At 46.7% G+C, this 23,139-nt stretch overlaps 1 protein-coding gene across 1 annotated transcript in view; it reads left to right on the forward strand.

Moving 5' to 3' along the window:
• Positions 1–23,139, forward strand: part of LOC144605358 (sushi, von Willebrand factor type A, EGF and pentraxin domain-containing protein 1-like) — a 47,019-nt gene that overhangs the window by 21,583 nt on the left and 2,297 nt on the right. The window contains exons 14-20 of the mRNA XM_078420509.1: positions 5,163–5,357; positions 6,126–6,222; positions 7,091–7,164; positions 9,264–9,449; positions 16,985–17,014; positions 20,896–20,931; positions 22,463–22,492. Coding sequence (XP_078276635.1) covers positions 5,163–5,357; positions 6,126–6,222; positions 7,091–7,164; positions 9,264–9,449; positions 16,985–17,014; positions 20,896–20,931; positions 22,463–22,492 — 648 coding nt within the window. The remainder of the gene's footprint in view (positions 1–5,162; positions 5,358–6,125; positions 6,223–7,090; positions 7,165–9,263; positions 9,450–16,984; positions 17,015–20,895; positions 20,932–22,462; positions 22,493–23,139) is intronic.

Consider the following 23,139-nt stretch of genomic DNA (forward strand, 5'->3'; position numbering starts at 1 on the left):
AAAGATGTGCAGTTTTGTAGATTAATTCAGCTTCTGTAAATTGTGACTAGTATGTAAGATAGTGCTAGTGTAAGGGCATTGCTGGTCGGCACAGACTCGGTGGGCCAAAGATCCATTTGGATCTATCTAACCCAACTAAAACTAAGCATTCTTGTAAACCTCCGCAGCATGCTCTTCAAATCGATCCTTCATTTTGATCCTTGTGATTGAAACTGTTCGACCTTGCCAACATTAACACTTCTCTGTAAATGTACCCTATGTTCTTGCTTGCAGACTAGGTGTGGCTTGGACTTTGTTTCTATATTGTTGTCACCTGTGCCAAGGTATCATGAAAAGATATGCGTGCTATCCAGGCCAATCATGCCCTGCATGAGTAAAATCAGAGCTATGCACTTGTAAAACAGGTAGTGCAAAGAGAGAAATACCAGGGTTAGGAAATAGTATTAAAATCTTTATAACATTAGTTCACACATTCTTCTCGGAGCAGAATTAGGCCATTTGGCCTAGCAAGTCTACTCTGCCATTCAATCGTGGCTGATCTATCTTTCCCTCCTAACCCCATTCTTCTGCTTTCTCCCCATATCCCGACACCCGTACTAATCAAGAATCTGTCAATCTCTGTGTTAAAAATATCCAAAGACTTGGCTTCCACTGCCGTCTGTGGCAATGAATTTGACAGATTAACCACCCCTCCGGCTAAAGAAATCCCTCCTCATCTCCTTTCTAAAGATACGTGCTTTAATTCTGAGGCTGTGCCCTCTGGTCCTTGAATCTTCCAGTCACAGAAGTCTGAGGTCTGCAATGAGGCAACTTGGAATGAGGTATCGTTCTAGCCTGAATTACCTGTTTCATCCTGTAGCCAAAAACCAAAGTGCTTCCCTCCCTAACATCTTGCCGGCCTTGGAGATCTGTGACCAGACAAGGCCGTCTGCTCAACCTTGGTATCTTGGAGCTCTGCAGACACAAAGTCTATGTCTTCCTCCTGTGTCTCGTGTTCTCGACCTATTCTCTCATCTCGTTTTCCCAGTCTTGTTACCCCAGACTTCACGAGACCAATTCCTATGGTGAGATTTGTATGTTTTCGAGCAGTCTTGATTTCTGCTCCCTCAATCACATGACCAGTCTTTGCAGCATCTGCTGGCGTTGTCACCATGATGGTTTACAAAGCAAAAAGAACACTTGTGTTCATCTTCCCTGTAATTCCCAACATCATTGACTGCTGCTCTAACCTGGTTCACAGGCGATTGATTCCTTTGGATGAAAATGTAAATGGGTGGTTTAGTAAGTTTGTAGACAACACAAAGAGTAGGCAGAGATGTGGACAAGAAGAAAGTTGTCAACAAATTCAGCAGGATATAGACCAGTTGGACACTTGTGCAGAGAAATAACAGGTCGAGTCAAGAGTGTGAAGTGTTGCACTTTGGGAGGCCCAATGCAAGGGCAAATGTGCAGTAAACGGTAGGACACAGGAGCTTGAGGTGAAGTCCATGACTCCTGGCAAGTGGCAACACAAGTAGATAGAATGGTAAAGGAAGCACATTGCATGCTTGGCTTCATTGGTTGGGGCATTGAGTATAATGGTCAGGAAGTCATGTTGCAAGTGTGTAAACCATTGGTCAGGCTGCATTGGGAGCATTGTATACACTTCTGGTAGCTCCTTTGCGGGCAAGATATGGAGGCTTTGGGGACGGTGCAGAGGTGGTTTGCCAGGGTGTTGAGTGGATTAGAGGACGGTGGGTATTTTGAGAGGTTGGACAGATTCAGATTGTTTTCTCTGGATCATTGGAGACAATAGACAATAGGTGCAGGAGGAGGCCATTCGGACCTTCGAGCCAGCACCGCCATTCAATGTGATCATGGCTGATCATTCTCAAACAGTACCCCGTTCCTGCCTTCTCCCCATACCCCCTGACTCCGCTATCCTTAAGAGCTCTATCCAGCTCTCAAATGCGTTCAGAGAATTGGCCTCCACTGCCTTCTGAGGCAGAGAGTTCCACAGATTCACAACTCTGACTGAAAAAGTTTTTCCTCATCTCATTTCTAAATGGCCTATCCCTTATTCGTAAACTGTGGCCCCTTGTTCTGGACTCCCCCAACATTGGGAACATGTTTCCTGCCTCTAACGTGTCCAACCCCTTAATAATCTTATACGTTTCGATAAGATCTCTTCTCATCCTAAATTCCAGTGTATACAAGCCTAGTCGCTCCAGTCTTTCAATATACGACAGTCCCGCCATTCCGGGAATTAAACTGGTAAACCTACGCTGCACGCCCTCAATAGCAACCTAGTATATTAACGGTGGCATCCAATTCTCCTTCCCAATTGCCTGCCTTGTTTTTGTTTCATGTAACTCAAGCCCCAGGTCTCATTCCCTTTAAATAATTTTGATTTTTCATTCTTCCAAAGAGGATGATCTTGTATATTTTCTCACATGGAGATTAGTGGGGAAAATTAGAGCACATGGTATTGGAGGTAGGGTACTGACATGGATAGAAAATTGGTTGACAGACAGAAAGCAAAGAGTGGGGATAAATGGATCCCTTTCAGAATGGCAGGCAGTAATTAGTGGGGTACCGCAAGGCTCGGTGCTGGGACCGCAGCTATTTACAATATACATTAATCTATAGAACATTGACGCTGAGGTCAACAACAGGATTGCCAAGGCCAGCGCTGCCTTTGGGCAACTCCGTGAGAATGTTTGGGAGCGGAGAGGACTCAGCCTTACCACCAAGCTGAAGGTCTACCGTGCAGTGGTACTCACCACTCTTCTCTATGCCAGTGAGACCTGGACTGTCTACAGCAGACATGCCAAACAGCTCAACCACTTTCACTTGAGCTGCCTACGTAGACTCCTTCACATCAGGTGGCAGGACAAAATTCCCGACACTGAGGTCTTGGAACGGGCCGGAATCCCCAGCGTCCACACCCTCCTACGGAAAGCCCAAGCCAGATGGGCAGGCCATGTCGTCAGAATGCCCGAGAGTCGACTGCCAAAACAGCTTTTGTATGGAGAACTGTCAGGGCAAGCGCTCAGTAGGAGGACAGAAGAAACGGTTTAAGGACTGCCTCAAAGTGTCCCTCAAAGACTTGGACATCAACCTCAGCACTTGGGAGTCTCTTGCTCTGGACCGTCCAACCTGGCGTAGCAAGCTCACCACAGGAGCCCGTGCAGCAGAGAACAGAGGCCCAGAGGAAACGCACCACGCGCAAGGCCCGGGCTACCTCCACTTCCACTGCAGCACCCATCCACTTGTGTCCTACGTGTGGGCGTGCCTTCATGGCCCGGATTAGCCTCACCAGTCACTTCCGGACCCACAGTCACCAATCGTCCAACTGAAAGTGAAGTCATGGTCATCTTCGAACCCGAAGGACGAACAACAACAACACATTAATGACTTGGATGAAGGAATTTAAAGTACCATTAGCAAATTTGCAGATGATACAAAGGTAGGGTGAATTGTGAGGAAGATGCTATGAAGTTGCAGGGTGACTTGGACAGGTTGTGTGAGTGGGCGGATCCATGGCAGATGCAGTTTAATGTGGAAAAGTGTGAGGTTATCCACTTTGGTGGTAAGAATAGGAAGGCAGAGTATTATCTGAATGGTGTCAAGTTAGGAACAGGGGACATACAACGAGATCTGGGTGTCCTAGTGCATCTGTCACTGAAAGGAAGCATGCAGGTACAGCAGGCAATGAAGAAAGCCAATGGAATGTTGGCCTTCATAACAAGGGGAGTTGAGTATAGGAGCAAAGAGGGCCTTCTGCAGTTGTACAGGGCCCTAGTGAGACCGCACCTGGAGTACTGTGTGCAGTTTTTGTCTCCAAATTTGAGGAAGGATATTCTTGCTATTGAGGGCGTGCAGTGTAGGTTTACTAGGTTAATTCCCGGAATGGCGGGACTGTCATATGTTGAAAGACTGGAGCGACTAGGCTTGTATACACTGGAATTTAGAAGGATGAGATGAGATCTTATCGAAACGTATAAGATTATTAAGGGGTTAGAAACATAGAAAATAGGTGCAGGAGTAGGGCATTCGGCCCTTCGAGCCTGCACCGCCATTCAATATGATCATGGCTGATCATCCAACTCAGTATCCTGTACTTGTCTTCTCTCCATACCCCCTGATCCCTTTAGCCACAAGGGCCCCATCTAACTCCCTCTTAAATATAGCCAATGAACTGGCCTCAACTACCCTCTGTGGCAGAGAATTCCACAGATTCACCACTCTCTATGTGAAAAAAACCTTTCTCATCTCGGTCCTAAAGGTACTTGACGTCACACTCAGTCACTCCATAAATACTCATCTCTGGCCACTGGACAAGGGGCCACAGTGGTTCCCCTGGTGACCAGCTCTCCTTGCCAACGGTAGTCAGTGACAGAAGTAACGATACCTAATGTGGCCGCACATTGGAGATGCTGCAACTGTGTTGTGTTCTCGCTCTACCCTGCTCCACTCTCCCCATCCACCACCCTCCTCTCTCGCTTCCCTCCTCCCCGCCCCCCCTAGTCCCTATCCCCAGCCAAAGCCTCTACTTCCTCAGTGACTTCCTGAGGCCATTCAGCATCACCTCCCTCCCCTTCTTCCACCTAGACCGTCCACCTGTGAATGTGAGGTGTTGGAGACGGGTCACTGGGTCACCCCCTCCAGGAGAGGCCAACATTGTCCCTTTTTCCGGGCAGTCCCGTGGCCCAGGGTCTGTCTATCCCAGAACCAAAGACCAAGGAGGTGCCAAGTGAAGGTGGTCTTTGTTGATACGAAGTTGGGACTGTCGGGTTGACTGGGTGGGGGCACCTCCCGTGTGGATGGGGGGGGGGGGAAGATGTCTAAATTAGGGCTAACTCAACATGGGGGGAGGGGTCTCAACCATGGGGAAGGAGTGTCAACCTCAAATAAGTTCAAACTACATAGACTATTATTGTTTTTTGTGGGTGTGTGTGTACATGTATTTGAGTGTGTGTGTGTAGATAGAGAGATAGAGATACATGAAACTTTTTTTCTTGTTTACCGTACACTATCCATATTGCGCTGTGCTGCATCAAGTAAGAATATCATTGTTCTATCTGGGACACATGACAATAAAACACTCGGTTCAAGACTGAGGGGAGAGGGGTCTCGACTGTGGGTTGCAATGAAAACTAACTTTCTTCTCTTTTTAAAAGCGGTTGAATGTGGCAAACCGCCAGCTTTGGAAAACGGGTCGCCGAGGGATGAGTATCTTTCCAATGACACCTTCCCTGTAGGAGCGAAGGTGATTTACAGGTGTAACCGAGGCTACACGCTGCAGCAGGGCATCTCCCCAGTGATCACCTGTAAGGCAGACTCGACCTGGTCACCGCTGGTGGTTACCTGTGAACGTGAGTGGTGCCCCCCTCGTCCTTCAACAATGTCTCGTGGTCTGGACACCCAAGGCAGGGCGGGTTTGGGGGGGGGGGGGGGGGTTATTGGGGTCACAAGGGGAGGGGTGGGTCACGGGCAGGGTCTCCATGCTTTAGTTTAGACGTACAGCATGGAAACAGACCCTTTGGCCCTCCGAGTCTACGTTGGCCATCGATCACCTGTTTCCACGAGTTCAATGTTTTCCCACTTTCGCATCCACTCCCAACACATACAGACGGCCGATTAACCTACAAACCTGCACATCTATGATGATGTGGGAGGAAATCGGAGCACCTGAGAAAACCCATGCAGGTTACAGGGAGAACGTGCAAACTCCACACAGACAGCACCCGACGTCGGGATCGAACCCGTGTCTTGGGTGCTGTGAGGCAGTGGCTCTACCCGCTGTGCCACTGTGTTCCACTCATTTTGTTTTCAATAGAAAGTTAGGTTTAGCTCTTGGGGCTAATGGAATCAAGGGATATGGGGAGAAAGCAAGAACAGGGTACTGATTCTGGATGACCAGCCATGATCATATTGAATGGCGGTGCTGGCTGGAAGGGCCGAATTGTCTACTCCTGCACCTATTTTATTTTTGTATGTTAATGTCTTGAATTTGTGTCTGGAACTGAGGCAACAGTGCAGTGAAAACTCCTTGTTGCAAGTTTGCAAGTACAGTGAGATGTAATGTAACACATGTTCGGCATGTTCTAACCAATTGGAATTCTCCACTAATTCCTCTTTAGTAAAATCCTGTGGAAGCCCTGGAGATATCCAGAATGGACATTACACTGCAACGGGGAACAAGTTTGGAAGCACGGTTACCTTTTACTGTAACACAGGGTGAGTGTCCATCTGTTCTGTAGTAACTGTGCAGGAAGGAACTGCAGATGCTGGGGTCACTCAGTGGGTCAGGGTACACTTCTAGAGAGAGGGAATGCATGACGTCTCAGGTTGAGACCCTTCTTTGAACAGAGTGTCAGAAAACAAGAAACAAAAGGAACGAAGATCAGGTAAAATATAGAATAGATCATTTGTCCCCTTCCTCTAGTTAATAATCTACATTTGCCATCTCTGGAGAACATGCTTCGAGATACCACATGGAAACAGGCCCTTTGGCCCACATCCATGCCAACTAGCAATCACCTGCACACGAGTTCTGTCGTAGGCAATTAGGACAATTTACAGAAGCCAACTAACCTATAATTCTGCACGTCTTTGGAACATGGGAGGAACTGGACCTGAGAACCCCCACTAATGCAGAGATAGATCGATCCTTGATTAGTACAGGTGTCGGGAATTATGGGAAGTAGGCGGGAGAATGGGGTTAGGAGGGAGAGATAGATCAGCCATAATTGAATGGAGTACACTTAATGGGCCGAATGGCCTAATTCTGCCCCTTTCACTTATGAAAAGTCACCTATCCATGTTCTCCAGAGAGGTCTGACCTGCTGAGTTACTCCAGCACTCTGTGAAACATCACCTATCCATGTTCTCCACAGATGCTGCCTGACCCGCTGAGTTACTCCAGCACTCTGTGAAACATCATCTATCCATGTTCTCCACAGATGCTGCCTGACCCGCTGAGTTACTCCAGCATTCTCTACCCAAATGTGAATAATCTTTGATCTGCCTTTCCTGGGAACACTGCCGTTATTCTGTTGGTTGTGGGTATTTCCCGAGCTCCCTGCAAGCTGTTTCCCTTTTGCAGGTACAAGCTGGTGGGTCGGAGCACCAGGCGGTGTGAGCACGATGGATGGACTGGCCAGGTACCTACTTGTGAAGGTGAGCTGGAGTTCCTCAACGGCAGGGCAGGTGAACGCGATTCCCCTCTCTAATCCTCGCATCAAAACTGGAAGCGGCAGCTTCACACATTAGCTCTTTACCTCCCGAGTCTGGTGGTGTGCATTTAAAAACTTTTGTATCTTCTGACCAATGGGAAAGGAGAGAAGGAATGTCCAGGGTGTGAGTGGTCCTTGATTATGTGTAGAAGGAACTGAAGATGCTGGTTTAAACAGAAGAGAGACACAAAAAGCTGGAGTAACTCAGCGGGACAGGCAGCATCTCTGGAAAGAAGGAATGGGCGACGATTCTGGTCGAGACCCTTCTTCAGACTAAATTATGTTGGCTGCTCTCCTGGATGGAGTGGGAGGGGAGGCAGGGTTGGGCTGTGTGATGCATTAATATCTCCCTGGTGCCAATCCCATTGCAACTTGGGGACATGAAAGAGTTTAGTTTAGAGATACAGCGCGGAAACAGGCCCATCGGCCCACTGAGTCCGCACCGACTAGCGATCCCTGCACACTAACACTATCCTACACACACTTTGGACGATTTGCATTTATACCAAGCCGATTAACCTACAAACCTGAATGTCTTTGGAGTGTGGGAGGAAACCAGAACACCCGGAGAAACCCATGCAGGTCATGGGGAGAGCGTACAAACACTGTACAGACAGCCCCCATAGTCAGGATCAAACCCGGGTCCCTGGCACAGGAAGCTCTGTAAGGCAGCAACTCTATGGCTGTGCTGCCCTTCTGTGAGAAAGCCTGAAGTTTGGATCTGTGAATTGACCATCTTGGATCAAACAGATGACACCAAAATGGTTGGGGTCACAAGGCTGTCAATGTATTCAGCAGGATACAGATCAGCTGCAGAAATGGGAAGAGAAATAGCAGATGGAGTTTAATCTGTGAAAGTGTGAAGTGGGAGTTGCACTTTGGGAGGTCGAATGTAAGGGGATAATATACGATTAATGATATGGCTCTTCACAGCATTGTTGTGTAGGTCGTGGAGTCCAAGTCCACAGCTTGCTGAAAGTCACAACACAAGTGATAGTCAAGAGTCCAGGGTGTTTTACAATAGACAATAGGTGCAGGAGGAGGCCATTCGGCCCTTCGAGCCAGCACCACCATTCAATGTGATCATGGCTGATCATTCTCAATCAGTACCCCGTTCCTGCCTTCTCCTCATACCCCCTGACTCCGCTATCCTTAAGAGCTCTATCCAGCTCTCTCTTGAATGCATTCAGAGAATTGGCCTCCACTGCCTTCTGAGGCAGAGAATCCCACAGATTCACAACTCTCTGACTGAAAAAGTTTTTCCTCATCTCAGTTCTAAGAAAAAGTTTTTCCTCATCTCAGTTCTAAGAAAAAATGTATTGTCGTATGTCACAGATAAAATGACATTCTTATTTGCAGAGTGGCAAAGAAAACATGGTTTGTTTTCTTCATTAGTCGGGGCATTGAGTACAAGAGTATGAAGTCATGATGCAGCTTTATAGAACTTTGGTCAGGCTGCATTTGGAGTGTTACGTGCAGTTCTGGTCACCCCATTACAGGAAGGATGTGGTGATTTTGGGGAGGGTACAGTGGAAGTTAACCAGAATGATACGTGGATTAGAGGTATCAATCTGATACTTGGATTGTTTTCCATGGGGAGATCTGATAGAAATTTACAAAATTATGAGATGCAGTGATAAGACAGTGAGAACCATGTACCACCCTAGAAATATCAAATACTAGAGGACATAGCTTTAAGGTGAGAGGGGAATGTTTAAGGCAATGTGTTTTTACACAGAGGGTGGTGGTGGGGGCAGATACGATAGTTGTATTTAAGAGGTTTTTGGATAGGCACATGGATATGCAGGGAATGGAGGGATATGGTTCACGTGCAGGCGGGTAAGAGTTGAGCTTGGCATCATGTTGGACTGGGACATTGTGGGCCGAAGGGCCTGTTCCTATGCTGTACTGTCCTGCCTTCTCAACAACCTGTGGCAATCTAGTCAGCATCTTAAAGAACACACCGCGTCTGTCCATGTTGCCGCATGCTGCTTGTCTTTGTGTTTAACGTTGCGATCTCTGACTGTGTTTAACTTTCCCCAGTTGTGACATGCCCAGACCCTGCGGCCATCAGTAACGGCACTGTTTCTGGCCTCGGTAACAGTGAGTTCTGGGAATATGGCATGACAGCGCTGTATTCCTGTCTACCTGGGCACACACTGACCGGGCCGGCGGAGGTGATCTGTACGGCGGAGGGACGCTGGAGCGCAACGCCCCCTTCGTGCAAAGGTACTTGACGTCACACTCAGTCACTCCATAAACACTCATCTCTGGCCACTGGACAAGGGGCCACAGTGGTTCCCCTGGTGACCAGCTCTCCTTGCCAACGGTAGTCAGTGACAGAAGTAACGATACCTAGTGTGGCCGCACATTGGAGATGCTGCAACTGTGTTGTGTTCTCGTTGGTGCTCACTCTTTCCCCGCTCCCCTCCCCCCCCACTACTCTCCCCGCTCCCCTCCCCCGCCACTACTCTTCCCCCCCCCCCCCCACTACTCTTCCCCCCCCACCCCCACTACTCTCCCGGCTCCCCCCCCCCACTACTCTCCTGGCTCCCCCCCCACTACTCCCCCGCTACTCTCCCGGCTTCCCTCCACCACTTCTCTCCCGGCTCCCCCCATCCCGGCGTCCGAGACCTGGGTTCGATCCTGACCACAGGTGCTGTGTGTACAGAGTTTGTATGTTCTCCCCGTGATCACATGGGTTTTCTCTGGGTGTATTTGTTTTCTCCCACACTCCAAAGATGTGCAGTTTTGTAGATTAATTCAGCTTCTGTAAATTGTGACTAGTATGTAAGATAGTGCTAGTGTAAGGGCATTGCTGGTCGGCACAGACTCGGTGGGCCAAAGATCCATTTGGATCTATCTAACCCAACTAAAACTAAGCATTCTTGTAAACCTCCGCAGCATGCTCTTCAAATCGATCCTTCATTTTGATCCTTGTGATTGAAACTGTTCGACCTTGCCAACATTAACACTTCTCTGTAAATGTACCCTATGTTCTTGCTTGCAGACTAGGTGTGGCTTGGACTTTGTTTCTATATTGTTGTCACCTGTGCCAAGGTATCATGAAAAGATATGCGTGCTATCCAGGCCAATCATGCCCTGCATGAGTAAAATCAGAGCTATGCACTTGTAAAACAGGTAGTGCAAAGAGAGAAATACCAGGGTTAGGAAATAGTATTAAAATCTTTATAACATTAGTTCACACATTCTTCTCGGAGCAGAATTAGGCCATTTGGCCTAGCAATTCTACTCTGCCATTCAATCGTGGCTGATCTATCTTTCCCTCCTAACCCCATTCTTCTGCTTTCTCCCCATATCCCGACACCCGTACTAATCAAGAATCTGTCAATCTCTGTGTTAAAAATATCCAAAGACTTGGCTTCCACTGCCGTCTGTGGCAATGAATTTGACAGATTAACCACCCCTCCGGCTAAAGAAATCCCTCCTCATCTCCTTTCTAAAGATACGTGCTTTAATTCTGAGGCTGTGCCCTCTGGTCCTTGAATCTTCCAGTCACAGAAGTCTGAGGTCTGCAATGAGGCAACTTGGAATGAGGTATCGTTCTAGCCTGAATTACCTGTTTCATCCTGTAGCCAAAAACCAAAGTGCTTCCCTCCCTAACATCTTGCCGGCCTTGGAGATCTGTGACCAGACAAGGCCGTCTGCTCAACCTTGGTATCTTGGAGCTCTGCAGACACAAAGTCTATGTCTTCCTCCTGTGTCTCGTGTTCTCGACCTATTCTCTCATCTCGTTTTCCCAGTCTTGTTACCCCAGACTTCACGAGACCAATTCCTACGGTGAGATTTGTATGTTTTCGAGCAGTCTTGATTTCTGCTCCCTCAATCACATGACCAGTCTTTGCAGCATCTGCTGGCGTTGTCACCATGATGGTTTACAAAGCAAAAAGAACACTTGTGTTCATCTTCCCTGTAATTCCCAACATCATTGACTGCTGCTCTAACCTGGTTCACAGGCGATTGATTCCTTTGGATGAAAATGTAAATGGGTGGTTTAGTAAGTTTGTAGACAACACAAAGAGTAGGCAGAGATGTGGACAAGAAGAAAGTTGTCAACAAATTCAGCAGGATATAGACCAGTTGGACACTTGTGCAGAGAAATAACAGGTCGAGTCAAGAGTGTGAAGTGTTGCACTTTGGGAGGCCCAATGCAAGGGCAAATGTGCAGTAAACGGTAGGACACAGGAGCTTGAGGTGAAGTCCATGACTCCTGGCAAGTGGCAACACAAGTAGATAGAATGGTAAAGGAAGCACATTGCATGCTTGGCTTCATTGGTTGGGGCATTGAGTATAATGGTCAGGAAGTCATGTTGCAAGTGTGTAAACCATTGGTCAGGCTGCATTGGGAGCATTGTATACACTTCTGGTAGCTCCTTTGCGGGCAAGATATGGAGGCTTTGGGGACGGTGCAGAGGTGGTTTGCCAGGGTGTTGAGTGGATTAGAGGACGGTGGGTATTTTGAGAGGTTGGACAGATTCAGATTGTTTTCTCTGGATCATTGGAGACAATAGACAATAGGTGCAGGAGGAGGCCATTCGGACCTTCGAGCCAGCACCGCCATTCAATGTGATCATGGCTGATCATTCTCAAACAGTACCCCGTTCCTGCCTTCTCCCCATACCCCCTGACTCCGCTATCCTTAAGAGCTCTACCCAGCTCTCAAATGCGTTCAGAGAATTGGCCTCTACTGCCTTCTGAGGCAGAGAGTTCCACAGATTCACAACTCTGACTGAAAAAGTTTTTCCTCATCTCATTTCTAAATGGCCTATCCCTTATTCGTAAACTGTGGCCCCTTGTTCTGGACTCCCCCAACATTGGGAACATGTTTCCTGCCTCTAACGTGTCCAACCCCTTAATAATCTTTTACGTTTCGATAAGATCTCTTCTCATCCTAAATTCCAGTGTATACAAGCCTAGTCGCTCCAGTCTTTCAATATACGACAGTCCCGCCATTCCGGGAATTAAACTGGTAAACCTACGCTGCACGCCCTCAATAGCAACCTAGTATATTAACGGTGGCATCCAATTCTCCTTCCCAATTGCCTGCCTTGTTTTTGTTTCATGTAACTCAAGCCCCAGGTCTCATTCCCTTTAAATAATTTTGATTTTTCATTCTTCCAAAGAGGATGATCTTGTATATTTTCTCACATGGCTCCATCTGCCAACTGCATACCCGTGCACCTGGCCTGTGACCCTGGCCCCTGCACCTGGCCCCTGCACCTGGCCTGTGACCCTGGCCCATGCACCTCGCCCCTAGCCTGTGCCCCCCGTGGTGTCCCCCTCCCACCTATCTTTGTATCAACATAGATTTTGGCCATACTGCACTCGGTTCCTTCATCCCAGCCATTCATTGTAGCCTGACTTTGGCCAGTTGATCTGTGCCCTGTACATTGCCTCTTGTGTTTACTCTCCCACCAGAGAGTCTCTGGACCCCTACAGCCTATCTGGGAAGGATCCGACATCCCTTCTTCTCTTTCACCTATTGTCTATTGAGAAAAGGAGTAGGTGACATTTCGGTGTCTGAAGGGTCTCGTCACCTATTCCTTTTCTCCACAGATGCTGCCTGACCCATTGAGTTACTCCAGCACTCTGTGAAACGTCACCTATCCATGTTCTCCACAGATGCTGCCTGACCCATTGAGTTACTCCAGCACTCTGTGAAACGTCATCTAGCCATGTTCTCCAGAGATACTGCCTGACCTGCTGAGTTATCAGCACTTTATTTTGATTGTATTTAATAAGATTGTTTATATATAAGGGGTTGGCCATTTAGAACTGAGAATCTGTGGAATTCTCTGCCACAGAAGGCAGTGGAGGCCAATTCACTGGATGTTTTCAAGAGAGAGTTAGATATAGCTCTTGGGGTTAATGGAATCAAGGGATATGGGGAGAAAGCATGAACGGGATACTGATCTTGGATGATCAGCATGATCATATTGAATGGCGGTGCTGGCTCGAAGGGCAGAATGGCCCACTCCTGCATCTATTTTCTACGTTTCTATAAATGAGTGAGGGGCTGCTCTGTGTGTGGAGGTGGGGAGGGGTTCTGGTGAAAGGCCCAGCATTTACAGGACATTTGGACAGGTATATGGATAGAGTGTCAGGCATAGAGTCATAAAGTGATGCAGTGTGGAAACAGGCCCTTCTGCCCAGCCTGCCAACACACCAACCCAACATGTCCCACCTGCCTATGTTTGGTCCATATCCCTCCAAATCTGTCCTATCCATGCATCTGTCTAATTATTTCTTGCATGTTAGGATAGTCCCTGCCTCAACTAACCCCTCCGGCAGCTTGTTCAATACACCCACCACCCTTTCTGTAAAAAAAGTTACTCCTCAGATTCCTATTAAATCTTTTCCCCTTCACCTTAAACCTATGTCCTCTGGTCCTCCATTCACCTACTCTAGCAAGATTAGCAAGATAGCAAAAAAACAAAGCTTTCTTTGTCCCGCCCACCTGACATCAGTTTGAAGAAGGGCCTCGACCACAAACGTCACCCATTCCTTCTCTCATGAGATGCTGCCTGACCTGCTGAGTTACTCCAGCATTTTGTGAATAAATACCTTCGATTTTTACCAGCATCTGCAGTTATTTTCTTACCTTAGCAAGTGAATCTGTTTATCTACCCAATCTATTCATGATTTTATACAATTCTGTAGGATCATCCCTCATCCTCTTGTGCAAGGAGTCCCAGTCTACTCAACTTCTCCCTCTAGCTCTGACCCTCTAGTCCTGGCAACATCTTCAAATCTTCTCTGTACTTTCTGGATGTGGGTCAAATGTGGGCAGGTGGGACTAGCTTAGTGGAGGTGTAGAGGGAACACTTAAGGTTGGATTGTTGTTGAGATGGAGGTTAAAAAGCCAAAGGAGCCCAGGGACAAGGGCAGGGTTGATGGTACGCAGAGTATCGGTCAGAAGACTTGCTCTACAAATAACAGGTGACTTGGATAATGCCTGGTCTGGAGCCATATTTACAAGTGGGCAGATCCCTTTACCCACCCGCTGGGTCATAGAGAGTGGAAACAGACCCTAAAACAGCAATTATCATTTTTTGTATGAACCCATGTTAATACATTTCAATTATCAATATAGTGCAGAATTAATTAGCATCTTTAGGAATAGTCGAAGAAAGGTTATGTGTTTAATTTGTGGGTAGAACGGAGTGTCAAGTGTACACACTTATTAGTTTGCATTCATTTAACATGACATTCATTGCAAAGTCCAGAATGTGAAATTGAAATTATGATGTGAGGACAGCAAGTATTTGTTTTCCAAGTACATTGTGGTGGCGGTGAATCTTGTGGAGAGCCATTTCCATCCAGTGAAGAACAGCCCCTTCAATCCACCTTTTGGATATGGATCCAACCTCCATATGGATAGGTCATGTTTGGAGGGATATGGACCAAATGCAGGCTGGTGGGACTAGTGTAGCTGGGACATGTTAGCCAGTGTGGGAAAGTTGGGCCGAAGGGCCTGTTTCTATGCTGTATCGCTCTTTGACACCCCACCCTACCCAACTACAGGTGTACAGACAAGAGCGTACTGACTGGTTGCATCATGGCCTGGTTAGGCAACTTGAACACCTAGGAATGGAGACCCATCCATACTTTAGTTATTTAGTTTAGTGATACAGTGTGGGAACAGGTCCTTCTGCCCAGTGTTGGAATTCCCCTTTGGGTTAGATAATTGGTGGATAGAGCAAAGGGTTTATGGCCAGATAATGTTTGCTTAATCTCTGACTGCATTTCACAGCAGATGTTATCACACTATTTTGGGTCATACCACCTATTTGTGTCCTCTGCTGTTCAAAAACTGTTTCCAAAGAATTGAAATCAGTCATATGTTCATAGATCATAGGAGCAGAGGTAGGCCATTCGGCCCATCAAGTCTACTCTGCCATTCGATCATGGCTGATCTATCTTTCCCTCTTAACCCCATTCTCCTGCCCCCTTCCCATAAATCCTGACATCTGTACTAATCAAGTATCTGTCAATCTCCAGCTTAGAAATACCCAATGACTTGGCCTCCAAAACCATCTGTGGCATTTAATTCCACAGATGTACCATCTTCTCACTAAAGAAATCCCTCCTCATCTCCATTCCAAAGGTATGAAAGAACTGTTTCATCCAGCTTGGAAATAGGCCCTTCGGCCCAACTCATCCATACAGACCAAGATGCTACATCTAAGCTAATCCCATTTCCTTGTGTTCAGCCCGTATCCCTCTAAACCTTTCCTGTTTGTGCACCTGCCAAAAGTTTTTTCAATGCTGTTATAGTACCTGCCTCAACTACAGTGCCTCCTGGCAGCACCATACACCTACCACCCTTTGAGTGGAAAAAGTTGTCCTAAGGTTCCTATTAAATCTTGTCCCTCTCACCTTAAACCAATGCCCTCTGGTTCTTGATTCACCTACCCTGGTGAAATATTGTTTTTTTGTTTTAATGTGAATCATACAATAAGTTAATAGCCATAATACTTGGTAAACAAATAATGCAAAAGTGAAGTCTGTAGTATAACCATTGATGCATTTCATAAACTATCATGTGTAGGAAAATAACTGCAGATGCTGGTACAAATCGAAGGTATCACAAAATGCTGGAGTAACTCAGCAGGTCGGGCAGCATCTAGGAGAGAGGGAATGGGTGACGTTTCAAGTCGAGACCCTTCTTCAGACTCTCTCCTAGATGCTGAGTTACTCCAGCATTTTGTGATATCATAAACTATCAGTTGTTGAGGTTAGTGTTCTGCAGTGTCCAAGAGCCTGATGGTTGCTGGGGAGAATCTGTTCTTGAAGCTGGAGGTCATGGTTCTCAGGCTCATGTACCACCTTCACAATGGAAGGAGTGAGATGAGAGCGTGGCCAAGGTGCTCTGGCTCTTTGATATTGACTGCCTTTCTGAGGCTAGCTTCATGCAGATGCCTTTGATGGTGGGGAAGTCAGTACCTGTGTTTACTCCTGTATGTCTTGGGCGTTCGGGTTGCCAAACCAGCCATGAAGCAACTATCCATATGCTCGCCACTGCACACCTGTAGGGGTTTGATTGAAGATTCTGGAGATTCAGTATGTTGCCAAATACTCAGTAGAAGTAGAGGCATTGATGAGCAGACTCTAGACTCTCAACTCCACACTCTAAAGATACCGCACAGAAATAGGTCTATTGGTCCATCGATTCCGCACCGACCAGTGATCTCCCCGAACATTAACACTACGGACAATTCTACAATTTTTATCAAAGCCAATCAATCTACAAACTAGCACATCTTTGGAGTGTGGGAGGAAACCGGAGCACTCAGAGAAACCTCACGGGGAGAACGTACAAACTCAGTACAGACAGCACCCGTAGTCAGGATCAAACCCGGATCTCTGGCGATGTGAGGCAGTAACTCTACCCACTGCGCCACCGTGCCGCCCTTGTGTCCTCGTTTGATGTATTTATTATTTATAATGGCTTTCCCAACCAGACAAAGTTAACTACCCAGTAGAGTTGGATAGTTGTCCCACAGTAGAGGTTGTGCTAAGATAGACACAAAATGCTGGAGTAACTCAGTGGGACAGGCAGCATCTCTGGAGAGAAGGAATGGGTGACGTTTCGGGTCAAGACCCTTCTTCAGTAGAGCTTATGCTCCTGGTTAGTAATTGTTTGGGCCATTAACTCTCGGCATTGTATTTTACTTGGACATGCATTGGTTCCGTAGCATCCTTCTGCACTAACTGAATAATTCTTCCCTTCTGTTTGTTAGGTTTAGATAAAGTTGTCACTTCCTCACCTAGTAAGTATTTTAACTGTGCTTAAATTATTGTTGCATTGAAGACAGAAGTGGGGGAATTTATTGAAGACAGAAGCAGGGGAATTTATTATGGGGAACAAGGAAATGGCAGACGAGTTGAACCGGTACTTTGGATCTGTCTTCACTAACGAAGATACAAGCAATCTCCCAGATGTTCTAGTGGCCAGAGATCCTAGGGTGACGGAGGAACTGAAGGAAATCCACATTAGGCAGGAAATGGTGTTGGGTAGACTGATGGGACTGAAGGCTGATAAATCCCCAGGGCCTGATGGTCTGCATCCCAGAGTACTTAAGGAGGTGGCGCTAGAAATTGTGGATGCATTGGTGATCATTTTCAAATGTTCTATAGATTCAGGATCAGTTCCTGTGGATTGGAGGGTAGCTAATGTTGTCCCACTTTTTAAGAAAGGAGGGAGGGAGAAAACAGGAAATTATAGACCAGTTAGTCTGACATCAGTGATGGGGAAGATGCTGGAGTCAATTATAAAAGACAAAATTGCGGAGCATTTGGATAGTAGTAACATGATTGTTCCGAGTCAGCATGGATTTACGAAGGGGAAATCATGCTTGACTAATCTAGGATGTAACTAGGAAAATTGACAGGGGAGAGCCGGTGGATGTGGTGTACCTTGACTTTCAGAAAGCCTTTGACAAGGTTCCACATAGGAGATTAGTGGGGAAAATTAGAGCACATGGTATTGGAGGTAGGGTACTGACATGGATAGAAAATTGGTTGACAGACAGAAAGCAAAGAGTGGGGATAAATGGATCCCTTTCAGAATGGCAGGCAGTAATTAGTGGGGTACCGCAAGGCTCGGTGCTGGGACCGCAGCTATTTACAATATACATTAATCTATAGAACATTGACGCTGAGGTCAACAACAGGATTGCCAAGGCCAGCGCTGCCTTTGGGCAACTCCGTGAGAATGTTTGGGAGCGGAGAGGACTCAGCCTTACCACCAAGCTGAAGGTCTACCGTGCAGTGGTACTCACCACTCTTCTCTATGCCAGTGAGACCTGGACTGTCTACAGCAGACATGCCAAACAGCTCAACCACTTTCACTTGAGCTGCCTACGTAGACTCCTTCACATCAGGTGGCAGGACAAAATTCCCGACACCGAGGTCTTGGAACGGGCCGGAATCTCCAGCGTCCACACCCTCCTACGGAAAGCCCAAGCCAGATGGGCAGGCCATGTCGTCAGAATGCCCGAGAGTCGACTGCCAAAACAGCTTTTGTATGGAGAACTGTCAGGGCAAGCGCTCAGTAGGAGGACAGAAGAAACGGTTTAAGGACTGCCTCAAAGTGTCCCTCAAAGACTTGGACATCAACCTCAGCACTTGGGAGTCTCTTGCTCTGGACCGTCCAACCTGGCGTAGCAAGCTCACCACAGGAGCCCGTGCAGCAGAGAACAGAGGCCCAGAGGAAACGCACCACGCGCAAGGCCCGGGCTACCTCCACTTCCACTGCAGCACCCATCCACTTGTGTCCTACGTGTGGGCGTGCCTTCATGGCCCGGATTAGCCTCACCAGTCACTTCCGGACCCACAGTCACCAATCGTCCAACTGAAAGTGAAGTCATGGTCATCTTCGAACCCGAAGGACGAACAACAACAACACATTAATGACTTGGATGAAGGAATTTAAAGTACCATTAGCAAATTTGCAGATGATACAAAGGTAGGGTGAATTGTGAGGAAGATGCTATGAAGTTGCAGGGTGACTTGGACAGGTTGTGTGAGTGGGCGGATGCATGGCAGATGCAGTTTAATGTGGAAAAGTGTGAGGTTATCCACTTTGGTGGTAAGAATAGGAAGGCAGAGTATTATCTGAATGGTGTCAAGTTAGGAACAGGGGACATACAACGAGATCTGGGTGTCCTAGTGCATCTGTCACTGAAAGGAAGCATGCAGGTACAGCAGGCAATGAAGAAAGCCAATGGAATGTTGGCCTTCATAACAAGGGGAGTTGTGTATAGGAGCAAAGAGGGCCTTCTGCAGTTGTACAGGGCCCTAGTGAGACCGCACCTGGAGTACTGTGTGCAGTTTTTGTCTCCAAATTTGAGGAAGGATATTCTTGCTATTGAGGGCGTGCAGTGTAGGTTTACTAGGTTAATTCCCGGAATGGCGGGACTGTCATATGTTGAAAGACTGGAGCGACTAGGCTTGTATACACTGGAATTTAGAAGGATGAGATGAGATCTTATCGAAACGTATAAGATTATTAAGGGGTTAGAAACATAGAAAATAGGTGCAGGAGTAGGCCATTCGGCCCTTCGAGCCTGCACCGCCATTCAATATGATCATGGCTGATCATCCAACTCAGTATCCTGTACTTGTCTTCTCTCCATACCCCCTGATCCCTTTAGCCACAAGGGCCCCATCTAACTCCCTCTTAAATATAGCCAATGAACTGGCCTCAACTACCCTCTGTGGCAGAGAATTCCACAGATTCACCACTCTCTATGTGAAAAAAACCTTTCTCATCTCGGTCCTAAAAGACTTCCCCCTTATCCTTAAACTGTGACCCCTTGTTCTGGACTTCCCCAACATCGGGAACAATCTTCCTGCATCTAGCCTGTCCAACCCCTTAAGAATTTTGTACGTTTCTATAAGATCCCCCCTCAATCTTCTAAATTCCAGCGAGTACAAGCCGAGTCTATCCAGTCTTTCTTCATATGAAAGTCCTGCCATCCCTGGAATCAATCTGGTGAACCTTCTCTGTACTCCCTCTATGGCAAGAATGTCTTTCCTCAGATTAGGAGACCAAAACTGTACGTAATACTCCAGGTGTGGTCTCACCAATGCCCTGTACAACTGCTGCAGAACCTCCCTGCTCCTATACTCAAATCCCCTCGCTATGAATGCCAACATACCATTCGCTTTCTTCATTGCCTGCTGCACCTGCATGCCTACTTTCAATGACTGGTGTACCACGACACCCAGGTCTCGTTGCATCTCCCCTTTTCCTAATCGGCCACCATTCAGATAATAGTCTGCTTTCCTGTTCTTGCCACCAAAGTGGATAACCTCACATTTATCCACATTATACTGCATCTGCCATGCATTTGCCCACTCACCTAACCTATCCAAGTCACCTTGCAGCCTCCTAGCATCCTCCTCACAGCTAACACTGCCCCCCGGCTTCATGTCATCCGCAAACTTGGAGATGTTGCATTCAATTCCCCCGTCCAAATCATGTTGTAAATAGCTGGGGTCCCAGCACTGAGCCTTGCGGTACCCCACTGGTCACTGGCTGCCATTCTGAAAAGGACCTGTTTATTCCTACTCTTTGCTTCCTGTCTGCCAGCCAGTTCTTTATCCACATCAATACTGAACCCACAATACCGTGTGCTTTAAGTTTGCATACTAATCTCTTATGTGGGACCTTGTCGAAAGCCTTCTGGAAGTCCAGATATAACACATCCACTGGTTCTCCCTTATCCACTCTACTAGTTACATCCTAGGGTTGGACACGTTAGAGGCAGGAAACATGTTCCCAATGTTGGGGGAGTCCAGAACAAGGGGCCACAGTTTAAGAATAAGGGGTAGACCATTTAGAACTGAGATGAGGAAAAACTTTTTCAGTCAGAGAGTTGTGAATCTGGAATTCTCTGCCTCAGAAGGCAGTGGAGGCCAATTCTCTAAATGCATTCAAGAGAGAGCTAGATAGAGCTCTTAAGGATAGTGGAGTCAGGGGGTATGGGGAGAAAGCAGGAACGGGGTACTGATTGTGAATGATCAGCCATGATCACATTGAATGGCGGTGCTGGCTCGAAGGGCTGAATGGCCTCCTGCTGCACCTATTGTCTATTGTAATACTTTTGGAATTTTTGAATCATTGTTTTTATTTCCTCTTCCTCAGCTGGGAATAACCACGGCACTTCTAGCCATACCACTCGTAAGTATTAATTAGTCGGAGTCATTCAGCATTGAAACAGGCCGTATGGGCAAACATCCATGCTGACCAAGATGCACCAATCTAACTAATGCATTTGCCTGCGTTTGGCCCATAGCCCTATAAACCTTTTCTATCCTTGTACCTGCCCAACAGTCTATTAAATGTTGTTACAGTCCCTGCCTCAACTACTTCTTCTGGCAGCTCATTTCATGCACCCACTACCCTTTGAGTGAAAAAATTCCTCCTCAGATTCCTATTAAATCTTGCCCTATTTGCATTAATCGATGTCCTAGGGTTCTTGATTCCCCTACCCTAGGTAAAAGACTAGATGCATCTACCCATTCTATTCTCCTCATGATTTTGTACACCTCTGGAAGATCATCCCTCATCGTCCTGCACTCCAAGAAATAGAGTCCTAGCCTGCCCCAACCTCTCCCTATAGCTCAGGACCTCGAGTCCTGGCAACATCCTCGTAAATCTCTGCACTCTTTCCAGCTTAATGACATCCTTCATACAGCAGGGTGACCAAAACTGAACACAATACTCCAAATACAGCCCCATAAAATTCTTAATCATGTTTAAGGAACATTATTTACAGCTGAATAAAGTGCTGGAGTAACTCAGCGGGTCAGGCAGCATCTGCGGAGGGAATGGTGATGTTTCGGTCTGTCTATTCCCTCCACAGATACTACCTGACCAGATGAGTTACTCCAGCACTTTGTGTTTTGCTCCAGGTTTGAGTTTATGACCAACAAATTATAATGTTTTATGTTTTATTCTTAATTGTTTACTGTATGTCATTTTGTTACTTGCGAGCAAAGCACCAAGGCAAATTCCTGGTATGTATACATACTTGGCTAATAACATTTATTCAATTCAATAAGTTCCTACTGCAATTGTACAGGGTTTTTGAGACTGCACCTGGAGTATTGTGTGCAATTTTGGTCTCCTAATTTGAGGAAGGACATTATTGCTATTGAGGGAGTGCCGCGTAGGTTCACCAGATTAATTCCTGGGATGGCGGGGCAGACATATGATGAAAGACTGGGTCGACTGGGCTTGTGTTCACTGGAGTTTAAAAGGATGAGGGGGATCTTACAGAAACATATTAAATTCTTAAGGGATTGGACAGGCTAGATGCAGGAAAAATGTTCCTGATGTTGGGGGAAGTCCAGAACCAGGCATTACAGTTTAAGAATAAGGGATAGGCCATTTTGGACTGAGATGAGGAAAAACTTTTTCACCTGGTCTGCATTTGTCCCAGTGTCGGGGAGACCACATTGCCATTGTACCTGTACCTCACCTTGGTCTTGGATGGAGCTGTTCTCAAACCAAGCTGTGATGCAAACCCAAAAAATGCTTTCTATGGCGCATCTATAGAAGTTGTTGGAGGCCTTTTATGAAAGTAGAATAATTAATTCCATATAATTCAGCTGCTATGTTCAGCAACTGATTTATCAATGATGCTGAGCATTGTGTTAAGAGTTCATGGTGTGAACAATCAACTTAATAGTACTTGTTTAATCCTCAGACAAAGGTGGTTCAGTTGGAACAAGTGTTGGTGAGTATAAAGAACTTGCCTGTACAACTTTTCTTTCCAAGAGTAAAATTGATTAAACTGGAATACTTACTGAAACATCATCTGATTTTTTTAAAATAAAATAATTGGAAAGAATTCTACATTCACTACATTTTTAGATGTGTGAATGACTCACTGAGTTAGAGTTACTTAAAAGTTGCACGTGGCTTTTTTTGTAAACTAGCATCTACAGTTTCATGTGTGCACATCTATCTCCATCATCGCACGAGTATAGAAGTTGGAGTTTTTGTAAGACATTGGTGAAATTGCATTTAGAATATTGTGTTCAGTTCTGGGCACCATGTTATAGGAAAGATGTTGTCAAGCTGGAAAGGGTGCAGAGATGATTTACGAGGATGTTGCCAGGACGAGAGAGTCTGAGCTATAGGGAGAGGTTGATTTGGCTGGGATTCTATTCCTTGGAGCGCAGGAGGATGAGACAATAGGTGCAGGAGGAGGCCATTTGGCTCTTCGAGCCAGCACCGCCATTCAATGTGATCATGGCTGATCATTCTCAATCAGTACCCCGTTCCTGCCTTCTCCCCATACCCCTTGACTCCGCTATCCTTAAGAGCTCTATCTAGCTCTCTCTTGAATGCATTCAGAGAATTGGCCTCCAGTGCCCTCTG

Source organism: Rhinoraja longicauda, chromosome 24, assembly GCF_053455715.1.
Source record: "Rhinoraja longicauda isolate Sanriku21f chromosome 24, sRhiLon1.1, whole genome shotgun sequence".
Taxonomy (NCBI): Eukaryota; Metazoa; Chordata; class Chondrichthyes; order Rajiformes; family Arhynchobatidae; genus Rhinoraja; species Rhinoraja longicauda.